The sequence below is a fragment of the Stenella coeruleoalba genome, assembly GCF_951394435.1.
Source record: "Stenella coeruleoalba genome assembly, chromosome: 20".
Lineage (NCBI taxonomy): Eukaryota > Metazoa > Chordata > Mammalia > Artiodactyla > Delphinidae > Stenella > Stenella coeruleoalba.
In genome coordinates this window covers 52,498,413-52,513,920 of record NC_137166.1, presented here as the reverse complement: position 1 = coordinate 52,513,920, position 15,508 = coordinate 52,498,413, and the positions used below count along the sequence as shown (strand labels likewise).

Below are 15,508 nucleotides of genomic sequence, written 5' to 3'. Positions count from 1 at the left end.
GAGAGACAAAAGCCAGCGAGTGGGAGCAAATGCCAGCAAATGCCAGCGATCGGCTAGGCCACGGGGCAGGTGCTGGTACGGCTGGGGCAGCCCAAGGTACCAGCGTTGCCGCCTCCAGAGGGCCAGGTCCCCGCCCCAGGGCCGCCGCTTCGTGCTGTCTAGACAGACAGAGGCCAGTGGAAGCAGGATGAGGCACTGCTCTGGGCAGACACAGCTGCGGGCACACAGGGCTGGGCCCCCGGGAGCAGCTCTCGTCTCAGCCCCATCCTCCCCTCGGCCCAGACTGGCCCGCGTACAGGGCAGGCCTGGCGCATGCGCAGGACGGCCAGGCCCTTTGGAGGCCACGACTGAAGGTGGAGCGGGCAGGAAGCCCCCACGACCCCACCGGGGCCCTGTGTCCTCTGAGAGGGCCTGGACCGGGTCCATGCGCCTGGCCCTGCGCCTCCTCCCTGCCTGTTTCTGCCCCACAGCATCTTATCTCCCCCCACCGCCCCCATCTGGAGCTCTTAAAGCAAATTCTTGCCTTATCACCCGTGGCGGCTGCCTCTGCAGCGACGTGTCTGGGGTCCCTGGCCCTATCTGTCTGGCTTGTCTGCTTGGGACGCTCCTCTAGTGCGACGCCTGGCTCCCCCTCGCTCCCGCTTTCATGCTCTCTTTCTCTCTCGTCCTCTTTCAGGGCCCCCAGATCCTGGTTGCCATGGTATCACTGCAGCGAGTACCAGGTGGTGGTGGGGGGCAGGGAGCCGACACTGCCGCAGTCTCCGCCATTTCCGATGCCAGGCACCCGCGAGGCACCGTGGCTGGGGCTCATTGGGGGGGCACTCGGCGCCTCCACAGGCCTCGCAGGCTTCTCCTTGGCCATGGGAGGTGGGGAGAGCGGAGGGATGGGCATGGGAGTGAGAATATAAGGGGGCGAAAGAGGGGTGGCTGGTGGCATCGTGGCCGGGGGAGGGGAGGATAAAAGGTGAGAAGTCAAGGTGAACAGAAGGATGATCAGGCTGGAGGGAGGGAGGTTCGAGGAGGGGCCGGGGGAAGGGACCCCTCCATGGGAGCTGGTGGGGTTGGGGGCCCACTGAGGCTAGGATGAGCCGAACTCCAGCTCCTGCAGTCTTGTGGGGAGAGGGTCATGACCAGGCCAGGCCTCCCTCGGACCTTGGGGGAAATGAGGGCCTGGCTGGAGACAGAATGGCAGCCAGCCCAGAGGAGTCAGGGGCGGCAGCTGGAGGGATGGAGATGCGGGAAAAGGTGGAGAGACAGCGATGGGAGTGAGAGAGATCTGAGATGGAGACAGAACCAAGGGAGGAAAACACTGGAGGAGGAATGCTGACAAACACGGGTGCCAAGGCACGGGGGGGGGGGCGGGGGGGGAGCGGCCGCAGGGTGGGGACTGGAAACACAGGAGCAAGGGGACAGACAGAGCCCAGAGTCCCCCGTCACCATCTCCTCTCTCTTGCTCCCAACCCTCTCTACCCCAACCCAAGCAGGATGCAGTTTCCATGGCAACCTGGCCGGCCAGAAAGGGGGGCAGGGGACTGCAGAGGAAATTTTCCACATCAGCAGGAAGAGGATGTGATGCAGAGAAGGAATGGGCTGGATACATGGGGGGGGGGGGTGCCGCACAGGGCCCTGGAACCCCAAAACATCTCGCCCACTGCCTCCTGGGATTCTCATCCTGCCCCCAGGTGGCACCCCCCACACCCCCACCTCTGGGCCATAGCGGGGGAGGGGGAGGGTTCCAGAGAAGCTCAAGGGTCAAATGTCCAAAGTTCAGCCGCTGCCCAAACCTCGTGTGTGGGGTGAGGTGGGGGGATGGGAGGCAGCAAGAAGCTGCGGAGCTCAGACCGCAGGCCGCCAAATCCGCGGGCATGGCTCTCAACACGGTCCCGAGGAAGGTGGGGGTACTGGGCTACGGCCGCCTCGGTGAGTCCTTGACTGTCTGGGGCTTCTTCTAGAGCCCCAGAATCCCCTGTCCTCCACAAACATACTTTTCTTCTGTGTCTTTATCTGTGGCTCGGCTGCCTCTGGCTGACTAAGTGTCTTCCACTCCTCACCGCGGGGCTCCAGCCCCCTCAGGATCTCCGTCCTCCCCTCTCCGAGTCTCTGCCCCCCACCTAAGTTTTTGTGTCCCCCGACTCTGGGTCAATGTACTCCCTCCCTCACCTCTGTCATTCCCTCTCCGGGCCTCTGTCCCCCTCTCTCCAGGTCTCTGTCCCCCTCTCTCTGGGTCTCTGTGCCCCTCTCTCTGAGTCTCTTTCCCTCTCCCCAGGACAGTCCCTGGTCTCCCACTTGCTGACTCAGGGACCAGAACTGGGCCTAGAACTTGTTTTTGTCTGGAATCGTGACCCAGGACGAATGGCGGGGAGTGTGCCCCCTACCCTTCAGCTCCAGAACCTTGCTGCCCTCGGGGAGAGGTCAGTGACCTCGCTGTGAGAGAATGGGACTCTCTGAAGCTCCTGTTCTGGCCTCCCTTAGGTGCTGTGTGCTCTCACGTGATTCCCTTACCCTCTCTGGACCTTGGTTCGCCCAAATGTGAAATAGGACAAGCCTCTGTCTTATTTCCCTTCCCAGGCCAGGGCGAAGAGTGACAGGCCTCCATAGACTCTGGGAATCTGGGGAGGGGAGGTCTGATACCTCTTCAAGGTCCTCGCTGCCTCTCTCCCCTCTCCCAGGCACCCTGACCTTGTGGTGGAAGTGGCCCATCCCAAAATAATCCACGAATCTGGGGCAGAAATCCTGCGCTATGCCAATCTCCTGGTGAGCTCTGTGTCTTCTGCCTTGGCATCACCCCGCCCTAAAGTGGGATCCATCTCTTGCCCTCAGCCCCTCCCTACCTTCATCTGCCCCAGGTGGGATCCCCCTCAGCCCTGGCTGACCAGGCCACAGAGCGGCAGCTCCTGGAGGCCTCGCATTGCTGGGGCCACGCTGTGTTCGTGGCCCGGGGGGCCCTCTGGGGCACTGAGGACATCGCCAGATTGGACGAAGCCGGGGGCCTCCAGGTGAGGGCCTGCTGGGCTCCCTGGGAACCGGAGGGGGCCGACAGAGACCCCCAGTCCCCCCGACTCTGGCTCTCACTTCCAGAGCCTCCGTGTCACCATGGCCACACACCCTGATGGCTTCCGGCTTGAGGGACCCCTGGCTACGGCGCACAGCACTGGGCCTCGCACTGTGCTCTATGAAGGCCCTGTCCGCGGGCTCTGCCCCCTTGCCCCCCGAAACTCCAACACCATGGCTGCTGCTGCCCTGGCCGCCCCCAGCCTGGGCTTCGACCGTGTGATCGGGGTGCTTGTGGCCGATTTCAGGTGAGCGAAGCTGAGCGGGGGTCTGGGCTGGGGCCAGGCCAGCCGGACTGACCACCCTGCTTGCCCCAGCCTCAAGGACATGCATGTGGTGGATGTGGAGCTGAGCGGACCCCCGGGCCCCAAAGGCCGAAGCTTTGCTGTGCACACCCACAGAGAGAACCCCAGCGAGCCAGGCGCTGTCACCGGTTCTGCCACCATCACCACCTTCTGGCGCAGCCTCCTGGGTGCGGCCACGCTCCTCCCCGGCGCTCCTCTCCCCAAGCCCTGGGCTCTTGTGCTCTGCAGAGCTTGGGTCTCAGGCTCTCTGAGTCTGCAGTTCTGATTCTGTCTCTATCGATTCATCTTTATTCCTGAGTCTCCTTAACCTTCTACTACACGACGCTGAATCTTTATAGATCTCTATCTCTGTCCAAGTCTCCTCTCTCTGAGCCTCTGTGTCCCCCTCTCTCTGGGCCTCTAGCATGTGAGTCTCTGTCTACCCCCCAGGTCTCCGTTCCTCTATCTCTGGAATTTGGTCCCTCTCTCTGGGTCTCAGTCCCTCCCTCTAGGTCTCCACCTTGGTCTGTCCCTTCTTCCAAGTGTCTGTCACTCCTTATCTCTCTGTCTCAGCCTTTCATTCCCCGTATCTCCTCCGCAGGCTGCTGCCACCTGCCCTCCAAGCCGGGGATCCATCTCTGCTAAGAAGCCTCCTCCTTCCCAAGAGGACATCCTCATCTCATTATTTACCTCCCACCGCCACCGTCCCGCTGCTGCCTCAGTATCCCCAGACCTCCCTCCTGTCTCAGTAAATATTGGAGACGCTTCTCCCTGCATAGTCTGGTGTCTGATCACTTGTTTCCCTTCTGTGACGTCACGCTTTGTCTTCACACTAGGCATGATGTCATCACAGGGAGCGGGCATACAGAGTAGCAACACCCCTGGAAGCTATCGCGAGAGCCTAGTCACTACATTTCCCATAATCCTTCGAGTAGCAGGGGGCGTGGAAGTGTGCGAAGGAGAGGGTCGCCTCAGGGCACATTTCCGGGACTCATCGCGGGGGCCGACGGAAGTTGTAGTCCCGCGTTCTCGGGGGCGACAGCGAACTTCCGGGCCACGCCGCCCGGGCGTTCCGTGCGGAGCAAGAGCTCTCGCGAGGGTCGCCGGGAGTCGTAGTCCGGATCGCGGGGGCCGCCGGGAGCTGTAGTTCGTCCCTCCTGCCCAGTCACCGCGGTGCTGCCCGCCCTGTTCTCGGAGGCCAGAGCTGCCGGCCAGGGGGATGCGGGAGCCCCCGGTTCGGGGGAACAGAGAGGCAGGCGGGGTGAGGGTCGTTGCCAGGCAACGGGCTAGCGCCACGGTTGGGGTACGGGTCGGGGAGAGGGCTCTGTTACTCGGTGTCCGGGGAGGGGGCCCTGTTGCCAGGTGACAGGAGGAGAGAACTCTGTTGGTTAGTGACAGGGGAGGGGAGTCTTCTGTTGCTAGGCGACCAGAAGAGACCCTGTTACCTAGAGACAGGGGAGGAGCCTTCCTCTATTGCTTCCTCTAAGTAACCTGAGGAGAGACTGGTTACCTAGTTGGGGGGGGGGGGGTCCTCTGCTGCTGGGTAACCAGAGAGGAAGCCTGTTACCTAGGGACAGGGGAGGGGGGTTCTCTGTTGCTAGGTGACCACCATAGGGGACCCTTTCACTTAGGGATGTGGCGGGGGTGGTCCTCTGTTGCTAAGTGAGCAGAAGAGAGAGCTTTTTTCCTAGAAATAGGGGATGGAGGTACTCTGTTGCCAGGAGAGCGCCAGGAAAGCAGTCAGTGGCCCGGTGGCCGCTCAGGCTGCCTGAGCCCCCACTCAATGACGGTGCCCCCAGGGCCTGCTGGCAGGTTCGGCTTCCTGATCCCAGGCCCCTGAGTACCTTTTCCCCCACCCTCACCCCCAAGCAGGAGCCGAGGACGGCATGTCCCAGGCCCCAGGAGCTCAGCCAAGCCCGCCCTCCGTTTACCACGAACGGCAACGCCTGGAGCTCTGTGCCGTCCACGCCCTCAACAACGTCCTGCAGCAGCAGCTCTTCAGCCAGGAGGCTGCCGATGAGATCTGCAAGAGGTGACCATCACCCACCCCAACCCCTGGAGAAGCAGGGCTCACAGAGGTGGGGCAACCCACCTGGGTCTCAGAGCAAGGCAGGGGCAGAGCCCCGGGGCTTTCTGCTGCCCCATCCCCTGCCTGGGCTGGACTCTGGGACTCAGAGATTGAGAGTGCCTCCTGCGCCTGTTCACCCCTCTCTCCTCAGCCCCAGAACAGGCCACATCCTTTTATGTGGGCCCTCATCCCCCACTCTCCTCTGGCCTCCCAGCTTCCGGTTTATCTCGTTCAGTCCAGGCTACATAGAGCTCCCGCGATGACCCTGCCCCTCCCCTGCTCTCAGTGGCCCCATGGCTCCCCAGCACCCCTGGCAGAAGTCCCAAGCTCTGCAGTCTGATAACCAAAACCCTGTGTGCTGTGATCCCCACCCGTCTCTGTCGCTTCATATCTCACTGCTCCCCTCCAAGCAAACTCCTCTCCAGTCCCCGAAGGAGCCCTGCCACGGTGCCTCTGGGCCTTTGCACAGGCTGTTCTTTCTGCCAGGCACAGCTTTCTCCTCTCGGCAGCCTGGAATGTTCCTCCTCACTACTCAAGATTTCAAACATCACTCCTTTGTTATCTCTCTGCCAGATGCCCTCCTCTCTGTCCCCACAGCTCTGGCCCCATCATCTCCTAGACCCTTTGTCCCCATCTCTTGCTCACAGCCCTCCCGTGCCCGTGCCCCTGCCCCGGCATCCTCAGGCAAAGTCCCAGCCCCTCAGACTGGTTATTTTAGAAGGTATTCATCTCCTCTGTCGTTCAAAACAGGGATCAATCAACTCTTCCATGGCAAGGCCATGCTGGAGACCCAGAGATGAGTCCGCTATGAGCCCTGCGCTGAGGGAAGCCAGGGAAACAGATACACAGAAAAAGAATACACAACTTTCCCCTCTCCGACCCCTCCCCCTGCCCTGCCCACCAAAGGCCCAGAGACAGAACAAAGGTGCCATTGTCCAGAGGAGGCAGAGCCCAGAGAGACAAGTGGTGGTGGGGTGGGCCTCCTGGGCTTGGGGACAGCTGGACGAAAGGCTGGGGGTAGCAGCACAGGAGATGTGGTTGGGGACAGGTGGCTGCAACGGGTGGGATGGGCCTGAAGCCAGGAGGCCAGCAGGGGACAGGTCTGCAAGGCCAGGCTGGAGGGCTGGGGCTCTCTCCTGGGGTGACGGGGGTGCCAGGAAGGGCTGGGAGCAGGGGCAGGGCCGAGGCAATGCTGGGTGTAGAAAGAGCCCCCAGGAGGGGGAGGATTGGAAGCTGGGGCAGGGACAGGGCACACATCCTTAAGGCCTGGGCAGAGAGGGTACGGGGACAGGAGCAGGGCTTGGGGCTGAGTCACGGGGATTGAAGAGAGGGAAGAGTCCCAAGGCTGGGTGACTCACGGACCCTGGGACTCTTTGGCTTTGTGGGGGAGGGGGAGGCCTTTCCAGGGAACCCCCAACTCAGGAGGCCCTGACCACCTCCCAACCAGGTTGGCCCCAGACTCCCGGCTGAACCCCCATCGCAGCCTCCTGGGCACCGGCAACTATGACGTCAACGTGATCATGGCCGCCCTGCAGGGGCAGGGCCTGGCCGCCGTGTGGTGGGATAGAAGGAGGTGCGACCGAAAGCACTGTGTCCTGTGTGCTGAGCTTGGCACAGTGGGTGCGGTGTGATGGTGGTCAGTGTGGGACAAAGCAGGAGGAGGGGATGGGTGGAAGGTTTGCATGGGTGGGTCATGGACGGCTGGCAGGCCGATGGTCAGTGGGATAGGTTGATGGTAGCTGGGTGAGTAAATGCATGGTGAGCGGGCGGCTGGATGTGCTGGGGAGGTGGTTGGGTGATGGGATGATGTGAATGGTTGGGTGGCTGAGTGGTTGAGTGAATAAAGGATGAACAGCTGGTAGGCAGTGGTTACCAGATAGGCGGTCGGGTAGACGAACGGATCAATGGATGGATGCGTGGATGGAAAGGATGAATGAAGAGTTGGGTGGACGGTGGAGAAGCCGCTGGGCTGCTGGCTGGCTGCTGGTTGATTGAATCAGTGGGTGGATGATGACGGGGTGAAGCGTTGATGGGCTGGATGGTGGGTGATTGTTAGATGGCTGGGAGGCCTGGATGGGTGAGTGGGTGGGCAGGTGCTGTATAATGGATGGATAATGGGTAGAATCAGCAGTAGATGCGTCAGGAGCGGATGGGGAGTGGGGTGGGTGGTGGAGTTGTTGGGCGCTTGGATGGATGGAGGTAGGTGCATAAGGGACGGGTAATGGATGGACAGGCAGATGGTGGATGGTGAAGGGGGAGTTGCCGGGTGGGGGGTGGCTGACTGGGAGGTCTGGGTGGGGAGGGGGAGCAGGTGAGTAGAAGGAAGCAAGGGGTGGGTCGGTGGAAGAGAGTCCCTGGGTGGCTCGCGCAGCCACCGCTGCCACCAGCCTGGGCCCCCCACACCCGGTAACGCCGGGCTGGCGGGCGCCTGCGGAGGCCGGGCCCTGACCGTGGCATCCCTGCCCCGCCATGCAGGCCCCTGTCCCAGCTGGCGCTGCCCCGGGTGCTGGGGCTGATCCTGAACCTGCCCTCGCCCGTGTCCCTGGGGCTGCTCTCCCTGCCGCTGCGCCGGCGGCACTGGGTGGCCCTGCGCCAGGTGGACGGCGTCTACTACAACCTGGACTCCAAGCTGCGGGCGCCCGAGGTCCTGGGCAACGAGGATGGTGTCAGGTGAGGAGAGGGGGTGACTCCAGGGCTGGGCGCCAGACGCCCCTCCCCGGGGGGCACCCCCAGGCACCCCCCAGGCCTCAGTCTCCCTGTTTCTCTGCCCAGGGCCTTCCTGGCAGCCGCGCTGGCTCAGGGCCTGTGCGAGGTGCTGCTGGTGGTGACCAAGGAGGTGGAGGAGAAGGGCTCCTGGCTGCGGACAGACTGACCCCGAGGAGGAGGGGACCACGGCCGCCCGCGGGCGTGGCCCCCGCGCATCCACATCCAGTTCCCAGCGCCGGGGGAAGGGCCAGGCCCCGCACCTCCTGGACCCAGCGGAGGTCCCAGCCCCTTCCTCGCAACGCCCCCGCCACATGCCACTGCTGCCTCAATAAACCAGATGGATGGTTTGCTCTCAGCCTGGCCTGAGTCTCACTGGGGGCCCCTTTCCTTCAGTTACGCTGGTTTATCAGAGAGACCCAGGCAGGCCTGGCCAGGATCCGAGCTCTCTGCCACCTCCCGGCTTGGTCACTCATCTCTCGGGCCTCAGTTTCCTCATGGGGGTGGGCCCAGGGGAAAACAATGCAAATGCCTGCCCTCTCGAGGCACCTGGGAGAGACCAGGAGTGAACAGAGAGACGCAGTCCAGGGTGTTTAGGGAGATAAGCCCCAAGGAGAAGGAGAGGGTTTACTTCTTGACTCCCAACTCATCTACCAACTGCAGTCTTGGCCCCAAAAGATGTCCAGATCCTCATCCCCGGAACCTGCGAATATGTTCAGATGCGTGGCAAAGGGGAACGGGAACGAAGGTTGCTAATCCGCTGACCTTAAAATCGGGAAATTATCCTGCATTGTCTGAGTCGGCCCGATGTAATCCCGAGGGCCCTTAAACGTGAAGCGAGCACGGGACTTCCCTGGTGGTCCAGTGGCTAAGACTCCACTCCTCCACGTCAGGGGGCATGGGTTCAATCCCTGGTCAATACCACACGCACGGCGGTGCAGCCAAAAAAAAAGTGAAGGAGGTAGGAGAGGAGAATCTGAGACATGACTAAGGAAGCAGCACCAAAGAGATGCTACACGGAGGGGGGCGCCTTGAGACAAGAGGGGTCATGGGCCAGGAAACGCAGGCAGCCTCTAGGAGGTGAAATACACAAGGAAACGGATTCTCCCCCAGGCCCCCAGAAGGAACTAGCCCTGCCCACACCTTGACTCTAACCCGGTGAGACTCATTTTGGACTTCCGACCTCCAGAAATGTAAGAGAATCAATGTGTGTTGTTATAAGCCACTACGTTTGCTAGAGTAGCCAGGGAAAGGAACACCAGGAAAAGGAACACAGCGTAGAATTCCTCAGGGCAGTGGAAGGTGTTGCTGAGGAGGTGTTTGAGCAAAGACTGGAAGAAGGGGAGGGAGAGAGGCAGGCACGGAGAGGTCTGCAGGAGAAGCATTCCAGGCAGAGAACAGGCAGTGCAAAGGTCCTGAGGCATGCTGGTGTGGCTGGAACTGAGGGAGCGAGGGAGAGAAAGGGAGGAGAGGTGACGGAGGGGGAAGATGGTGGCCAGTGGGACTTGAGCAGAGGAAGGACAGACTCCCACTGGGTGTCCTCCCCACAGTCTCCCCTGAGCAGCCCCCATCCTGTCCTGTACCCTTCCCCCAGGGCCCCCTGTCCCTCCAGGTCTGGCCTGTGCAGCTGGATGCTTGCCCTCCTCAGCTCTCGGGCTGGGAGGAAGACACAAGGGGATGGATGTAAAGACCCCCAGTCCCAGTGGTGGGGTGTTTTAACAGGGGTCCCATGGGACAAGGTGGGGGGCCACAGGAAGATGAGGGGTCCTGGGGGAGCTGGCTGAGGGGCGTTCTCCAGGGAGCCAGTGGGAAGGGAGGGAGGGCCCATTCCAGAATTAGAAACAGCCCAGATTGAGACCTGGAATGTTGAGGGAGATGATTTCTCCAGTAGCTATTTGAGGAGGTGATAAAGAGATAAGGGTGGATCCTGGCAGGTCCACAGCCCACAGGGCCTCCAAGAGCAGCTGAGGGGCTGGACCTGGTCCAGGGCAATGGGTAGGGCTGTGAGCAGGGGGGCAGGTCGGTCCTGAGTGCAGAAAGACCCTCTGGGGCCACGTGGGGGAAGGCTGGAGGCTGGGAGGCCCAGGAGGAGGCTGAGGGTCCCAGTGGGAGACACGTGGGGGAAGGCTGGAGGCTGGGAGGCCCGGGAGGAGGCTGAGGGTCCCAGTGGGAGAGGACGAGACAGGGCCTGAGTTCAGGACCCTGGGGGCAGAGTGGAGGTGACAAGAGGATCAGGGCAGGCTCTGGGGGTGGGAGACGGGCAGGGAAGGAGGACCCGGTGTCTGGCCCTGGGGGACAGATGGGACCGAGGGAGGAGGAGTGGTTGTGGGGGACATGCTGAGCTCAGGGGGGTGTAAGGAGTGTGACAGGCCGGGTGACATCAGGGGAGGAGGACCAGGGTCAGGGACCCAGGAGATGGTTTTAGGGGTCATGGGCCTAAAACTGTGAGGGAGGAACATGGGCAAAAGAGGGGGCCCCCACTAGGTGGCGGGCAGATATGGGGGACCTGGAGGCACAGGCAGGGCCCCGCTGGGGGCGTCTCCCCGGGCCCGCCTCAGGCTGTGCTCCACCCAGACAGTAAATTCTGAGAGGGACACAGGAAAGAAGGCGGGAGCAGGCGCCGGCAGGACACGCTGACCCGTGGTGATGGGGGCACTGGTTCCCAAGACCTCAGAGGTCAAAGGGCAACTTGTAAAGTAAAAAGTCAAGCAGCACGTGAGGGGAAACTGCTGGGGTCCCGGGACACTCCAGCTCAGGGGTGCCCCCAACACCCGCCTAGTCTCTGACTCCCTCTGTCCCTCCCTTTGGGTCCCTCTCTTGGGCTCTCTTTCTGGGTGTTTCTGTCTCTCCGTGTCGCTCTCAGCTTCTGGGGCCCCCTCCTGCCCCCTGTGCCTGTCGCCTGTCCCATCTGGTCCCAGACAGCCTGGCGGGGCTCCCTGAGTGTTTCTATTCCTGGGCCTGAGTGACCTCCCCAGGTGCCTTCTCAGTGGCGGCCTAATATGGTCAGAGTGGGAGCCCAGAGGGCAAGGGTGGGACCTGGGCAGGGGGCGTGGGGGTCCCTGCAGCCTCCCTCCTCCTGCTCCCAGCTCCCCCCCAGGCGCTAACGCCTCCTGCTCTGCAGGCTGGGCCAGCGCATGGATTGAGCGCTTACTGTTTGCCCCTTATGGTGGGTGCAGACGGGCCCATGCAGCCTTGAAAGCCCCCACCTGCTGGGGCCACCCCACTTCGCACAAGCCTGAGTCAGGCTGTCCCTTGTCCCAGGGTGCCCAGCCAGGCTGGTCCCAGAGCATCGGTTGGCGGGGGCTCCTGGGGATCCCCAGTTTCCCTTTGGGGGCGCCCCACGCAGGCCCCCAGGGGCGTCTCTGTGACGGCGTGGTTGCAGGAGGGAAGGAGGGGGTCCGGTCACGCGGAAGGTGCAGGGGGAGGTGACAGCTGTCCCGTGCCCCCGGGTGCTGACAGCTGAGGCCCAATTTAGCTCTTGGACGGAGCCCGGGGCTAGCCAGATAAGGCAGTGAGGGGTGCAGCCCCGCCCCCAGGGCACCCCTTAAATCACCCGGTCGGGCCCTGGGGGGTGGCCGCCAGCGATGCCAGGTGAGAGGGGCCGCGCTCCTTCCTGACTCCCCGCGTCCCGCCTGCACAGCGCTGCCCCTCTCTCTCCGACTTTCCTGTGTCTCTCTCTCTCTCTCTCTCTCTCTCTCTCTCTCTCTCTTCCTCTCGTCTCTCCATCTGTCTTTCTGTCTCTTCCGATCTCCGACCCTCCCGCTCTCCATTTCTCCCCATCCTGTTCCTAACTCTGCCTCTGTCCTTCTTTCTGTCTCTCTTGCCCCATCCTCTCTCTTGTCTCTGTCTTCCCATGTCTATCTAATCTCTCTTCATCTCTTTCTGTGTATCTCTCCTCTTTCCATTTCTTTGTCTGTCTCTGTCTCCCCATCTCTGACCCTTCTGCCCGTCACTCTCCCTTCTTCCGTGTGTGTGTGTGTGTGTGTGTGTGTGTGTCTGTCTGTCTGTCTCTCTCCTCACTTCTCTCTTGGTCTCTCTCAGTCGCTCCCTGTCTCTGTCTCTCTGCCTCTCCCAGACTTTCTCTCCCCATCTCTCTCTGGCCCTACCTCTCCATCGCCCAGGATGGAGGCCGCCTGGGGCCTCTGCTGCGGTTTCTGCTGAATAAAGCTGTTTCTGTCCTCACCTCTCCGCTCCTCTCGCCTCTTTTCCTTTCTTACCCCTCTGCCTCTGAGCTCAGCACCCCCGCCCTGAACCCGGGTGGGTGGAGGTCGGGAACCCGGGGCTGGGGTCGGGGTCGGGGTTCCTCCCTCCCAGAGACTGCAAGAAACAGAGGCTGAGAGACAGATGGAGGAGATAGGGAGAAAAACCGAGAGATGGATGCAGAGAGAGACCCAGAGACAGCAAGAGACAGGGACTCAGAGACAGAAAGACAGACGGGAATGGGGGCCACAGACTCAGAGATGGGAGAGCCAGCGGGACAGCAAGACCTAGATACGCAGAGAAACACAGAGAGTGAGACAGGGCGACATCTCCATCTCAGAGACAGGGAGATGCAGAGACACGGAGAGAGACTGGGAGATCGAGAGACAGAGGTTAGACGGTGCCCCGCATCCCCCCAGACACGGCAGACTGGGCTGGGCAGCCCCCTCCCCCTCCCGCCAGGCGGTGCCAGGCCCCAGACAACGGGCCCTTGTCCTGACAGGGCCTTGACTCTGTCCGGCAGCTGGGGGCTGGGCTGGCTGGGCCCCGGTGTTGGGGGGGAGGGGCGGCCACCAGAAGCCTGGCCTTGGCCTCCACCCTCAGACTCTCCCTCCTCCCTCGACCTCCTCCTTCCAGCCTCCCTCTGGGGTCTCTGCGCACTCCCAGCCTGCTTTCTGCTCTGCCAGGGAAGGGGACAGGCATTTACGGAGCACCTGCTGGATGTACCTGAAATGCCTCCGGCCCCTCCCGACACCCTCTTGTCTCCCCTGTCCCTTCCTCTGTGCCCTCTGCTTGTTCTTCCTGGGCTTCTGGCTCCCTTCCTTGGAAAAGATGGGCATTTATTAAGTTCCTAGTGTTTGCCAGGCAATTTCCATACACTGTCTCTGCACCTTATACTCTTTTTGCTCTCCTGTCCCTTCCACCCTGTTTCCTTTCCCTTCTTCCTGATCTGCCTGGTCTCTCCTGCAAGGAAATGGGCATTTATTGAGCACCTACTGTGTGCTGGGGAATTTACAAACCCTGTCTCCTCTCTTATTATATACACCCTTTTCTCCCCTAATTCTTTTCTTCCTTCTCTATTCATTTCCTCTCCTTTCTGACTCTGTTCCCTCCTAGGGGAGGGAATGAACATATATTGAGGACCTACTGTGTGCCAGGCAGTTTGCACACCATCTCACCCTTCCTCACACCGTCTTCCTTCCCTGTCTCTCCTCTGTCCTCTCCTTGTCTTTCTGGGCTCTCTGCTCTCTGCCAAGGCAAGGAACACACATTTATTGAGTACCTATGGTATACCAAGCAATTGCTTGTGCTTCCTCTGTTCTCCTCTCGCCCTCTCATCTCCACTGACCCGTGGTTTCTGCTGTCCTCGGCTTCTTTCTGCTCTCTGCCAGGAGAGGAACTGGGCATTTACAGAGCACCTATCGTGTGCCTGGTAATTTCCTTCCACTCCCCCTCCCTCCCCCTCGATTCTCCGTGTTCCTTCATCTCTGACTTATTTTCTGCTGTCTCCCCTTTCTTGGGGGAAGAAAACAAGCAATTATGGAGCACCTATTGTATGCCAGGCAATTTACACCCCACCTCATCTTCTCTTGCCTCTTTCTCCCTGCCCCGCTCATTCTGCCAGCTTCTCCCTTCCTGTGTTTTCTGGGCCTTCCTCGGGGAAGGGAACAAGCATTAACTGAGCACCTCTATGTGCCCCATGATTTGCCGGAACTGCCTCCTCTGACATCACCTCCTCCCTTCTGCTCCATCCTATTGCCTCCTCGGCCAACCTTCCTCTCACCAGTGTCTTCCTCTTCCTCTTGTTTGCCTTCTCTTCCAAGGAAGACAGTGTGCATTCACTGAGCACCTCCTGTGTGCCTCACCCACACACTCGCATGGTCTCTTCCTCATTTCCTCTCTTCTCCCTGGTTCCTGCTCTCCTCCAGCTTCTCCCCTTCCTCTCTGCCCTGTCAGCTCTCTCCTGCGGGAGGAACTAGGCATGTACTGAGCGCCTGCTGTGTGCTACTCCTATCAGCTGTCTGTCTGTCCCGGCTTGCCCCATAGGCCCTGCGCTCCCTTCTCTCTCCCTCTCTGCTTGCTTTCCTCCTCCTGGCTGCCTCCTCTGCTCGCTGCTAGGAAAGGGGACAGGCATTTATTAAGTGCCTATTGTATGCCCACTGCTTTACCTACACTGTCTCCTTCCAGCACAGCTTCTCCTGTTCGTTCTCTCTGCTGGCGTTTCCCCTCCCCGCTCCTTTTCTTCCTGTCTTCTTTCTCCCGGGAAGAGAACCAACACTGAAGAGCACCAACCGTACTCCTAGCTATTTCCACCCCTGGCCCTCCCTCCTTTGGCTGTCTTTCCTCCCGTTTCTCCTCTGTGGTGGTTTCTTCACTTCCTTTCTGACTTGGCTCCTCTCTCCTGACGAAGGGAATGAATGGGCATTGATTGAGCACCAGCTGTGTGCCAGGCTCTTCACAAGCCCAGCGTCCCCTCCTCACACTCTCTCCCTCTCCCTTTCCCTTCCTCTCTACCGCCTCTTCTCTCCCTTCCTGCTCTCCGCGTGCTCCACCAGGAAAGGGTAGGGGCACTGATTAAGCACCAACTGCGTGCTGGGCAGCTCACACACGCTGCTGCCTCTCCTTAGACCCTGTGTTCTCCCCTGCCCCCTCCTCTTCCTTCTCTGCAGCGGAAGCTCTCAATTTTTCCAGAAGGAAGGGATGTAGGCAGCGATCTCAGCCACCACGGCTGTGGAAGGGGCCCGTCATCTTCACCTCATGGTGCTGGGCACCGCGAGCTGATGACCGACTGGGGCTCCATTTGGATTTCCTCACTGGGGAAAAGAAAATGTGGATCACAATAGCCACTCCCTAGGGCGGGGGAGGGAGGGGTGACTGAAGGAGACCAGGAGAGAAAGGAGGCTAGACAGTGCTAGAACACGCCCACGGGAGGGAGGAGGGGCGCTCATCCTGCTCTGGTCGTTGAGTCCTGACTTGTCGCCCTCGTGGCCCCCTCCCTCACCTCCCTGCGCGCTCTGCTCCGCCCCCGCCCCCGAGAAGCAGCTGAGGAAACTGAGGCTCAGGCGGGGGGGGGGGGCGGAGAATCGCCCGCCACTCGGCCCCCTCTCTCCCCCATTCTCTGGATCTCCCTCCGATTCCCAATCTCTCTCTCTCACTAGCTCTTTCTCCCCTCCCTCCCATTTTCTGGACCTCGCTCTCTCCG

At 61.1% G+C, this 15,508-nt stretch overlaps 2 protein-coding genes across 6 annotated transcripts; both read left to right on the top strand.

Annotated features, from left to right (window-relative positions):
- Positions 1-1,865: 1,865 nt before the first annotated feature.
- ASPDH (aspartate dehydrogenase domain containing) lies at positions 1,866-3,980 on the top strand (the record flags this gene model as incomplete). The annotated part of the gene is made up of 7 exons (XM_079908273.1): positions 1,866-1,920; positions 2,267-2,411; positions 2,670-2,754; positions 2,847-2,996; positions 3,079-3,299; positions 3,369-3,523; positions 3,937-3,980. 7 exons carry the CDS (start codon positions 1,866-1,868, stop codon positions 3,978-3,980), a joined length of 855 nt encoding a protein of 284 aa, XP_079764399.1.
- A 281-nt stretch (positions 3,981-4,261) lies between these two features.
- On the top strand, positions 4,262-8,530 carry JOSD2 (Josephin domain containing 2). Of its 5 annotated transcripts, none has more exons than XM_079908153.1 (5): positions 4,496-4,596; positions 5,208-5,367; positions 6,851-6,976; positions 7,879-8,073; positions 8,176-8,530. In XM_079908153.1, exons 2-5 carry the CDS (start codon positions 5,222-5,224, stop codon positions 8,273-8,275), a joined length of 567 nt encoding a protein of 188 aa, XP_079764279.1. In that variant the 5' UTR covers positions 4,496-4,596; positions 5,208-5,221; the 3' UTR covers positions 8,276-8,530. The 5 variants fall into 5 exon arrangements, with proteins under 5 accessions (XP_079764278.1, XP_079764277.1, XP_079764279.1 ...); XM_079908150.1 differs by having other exon boundaries at positions 4,511-4,596; positions 5,205-5,367; XM_079908152.1 differs by lacking the exon at positions 6,851-6,976 and having other exon boundaries at positions 4,262-4,596; positions 5,208-5,413.
- Positions 8,531-15,508: the final 6,978 nt, after the last annotated feature.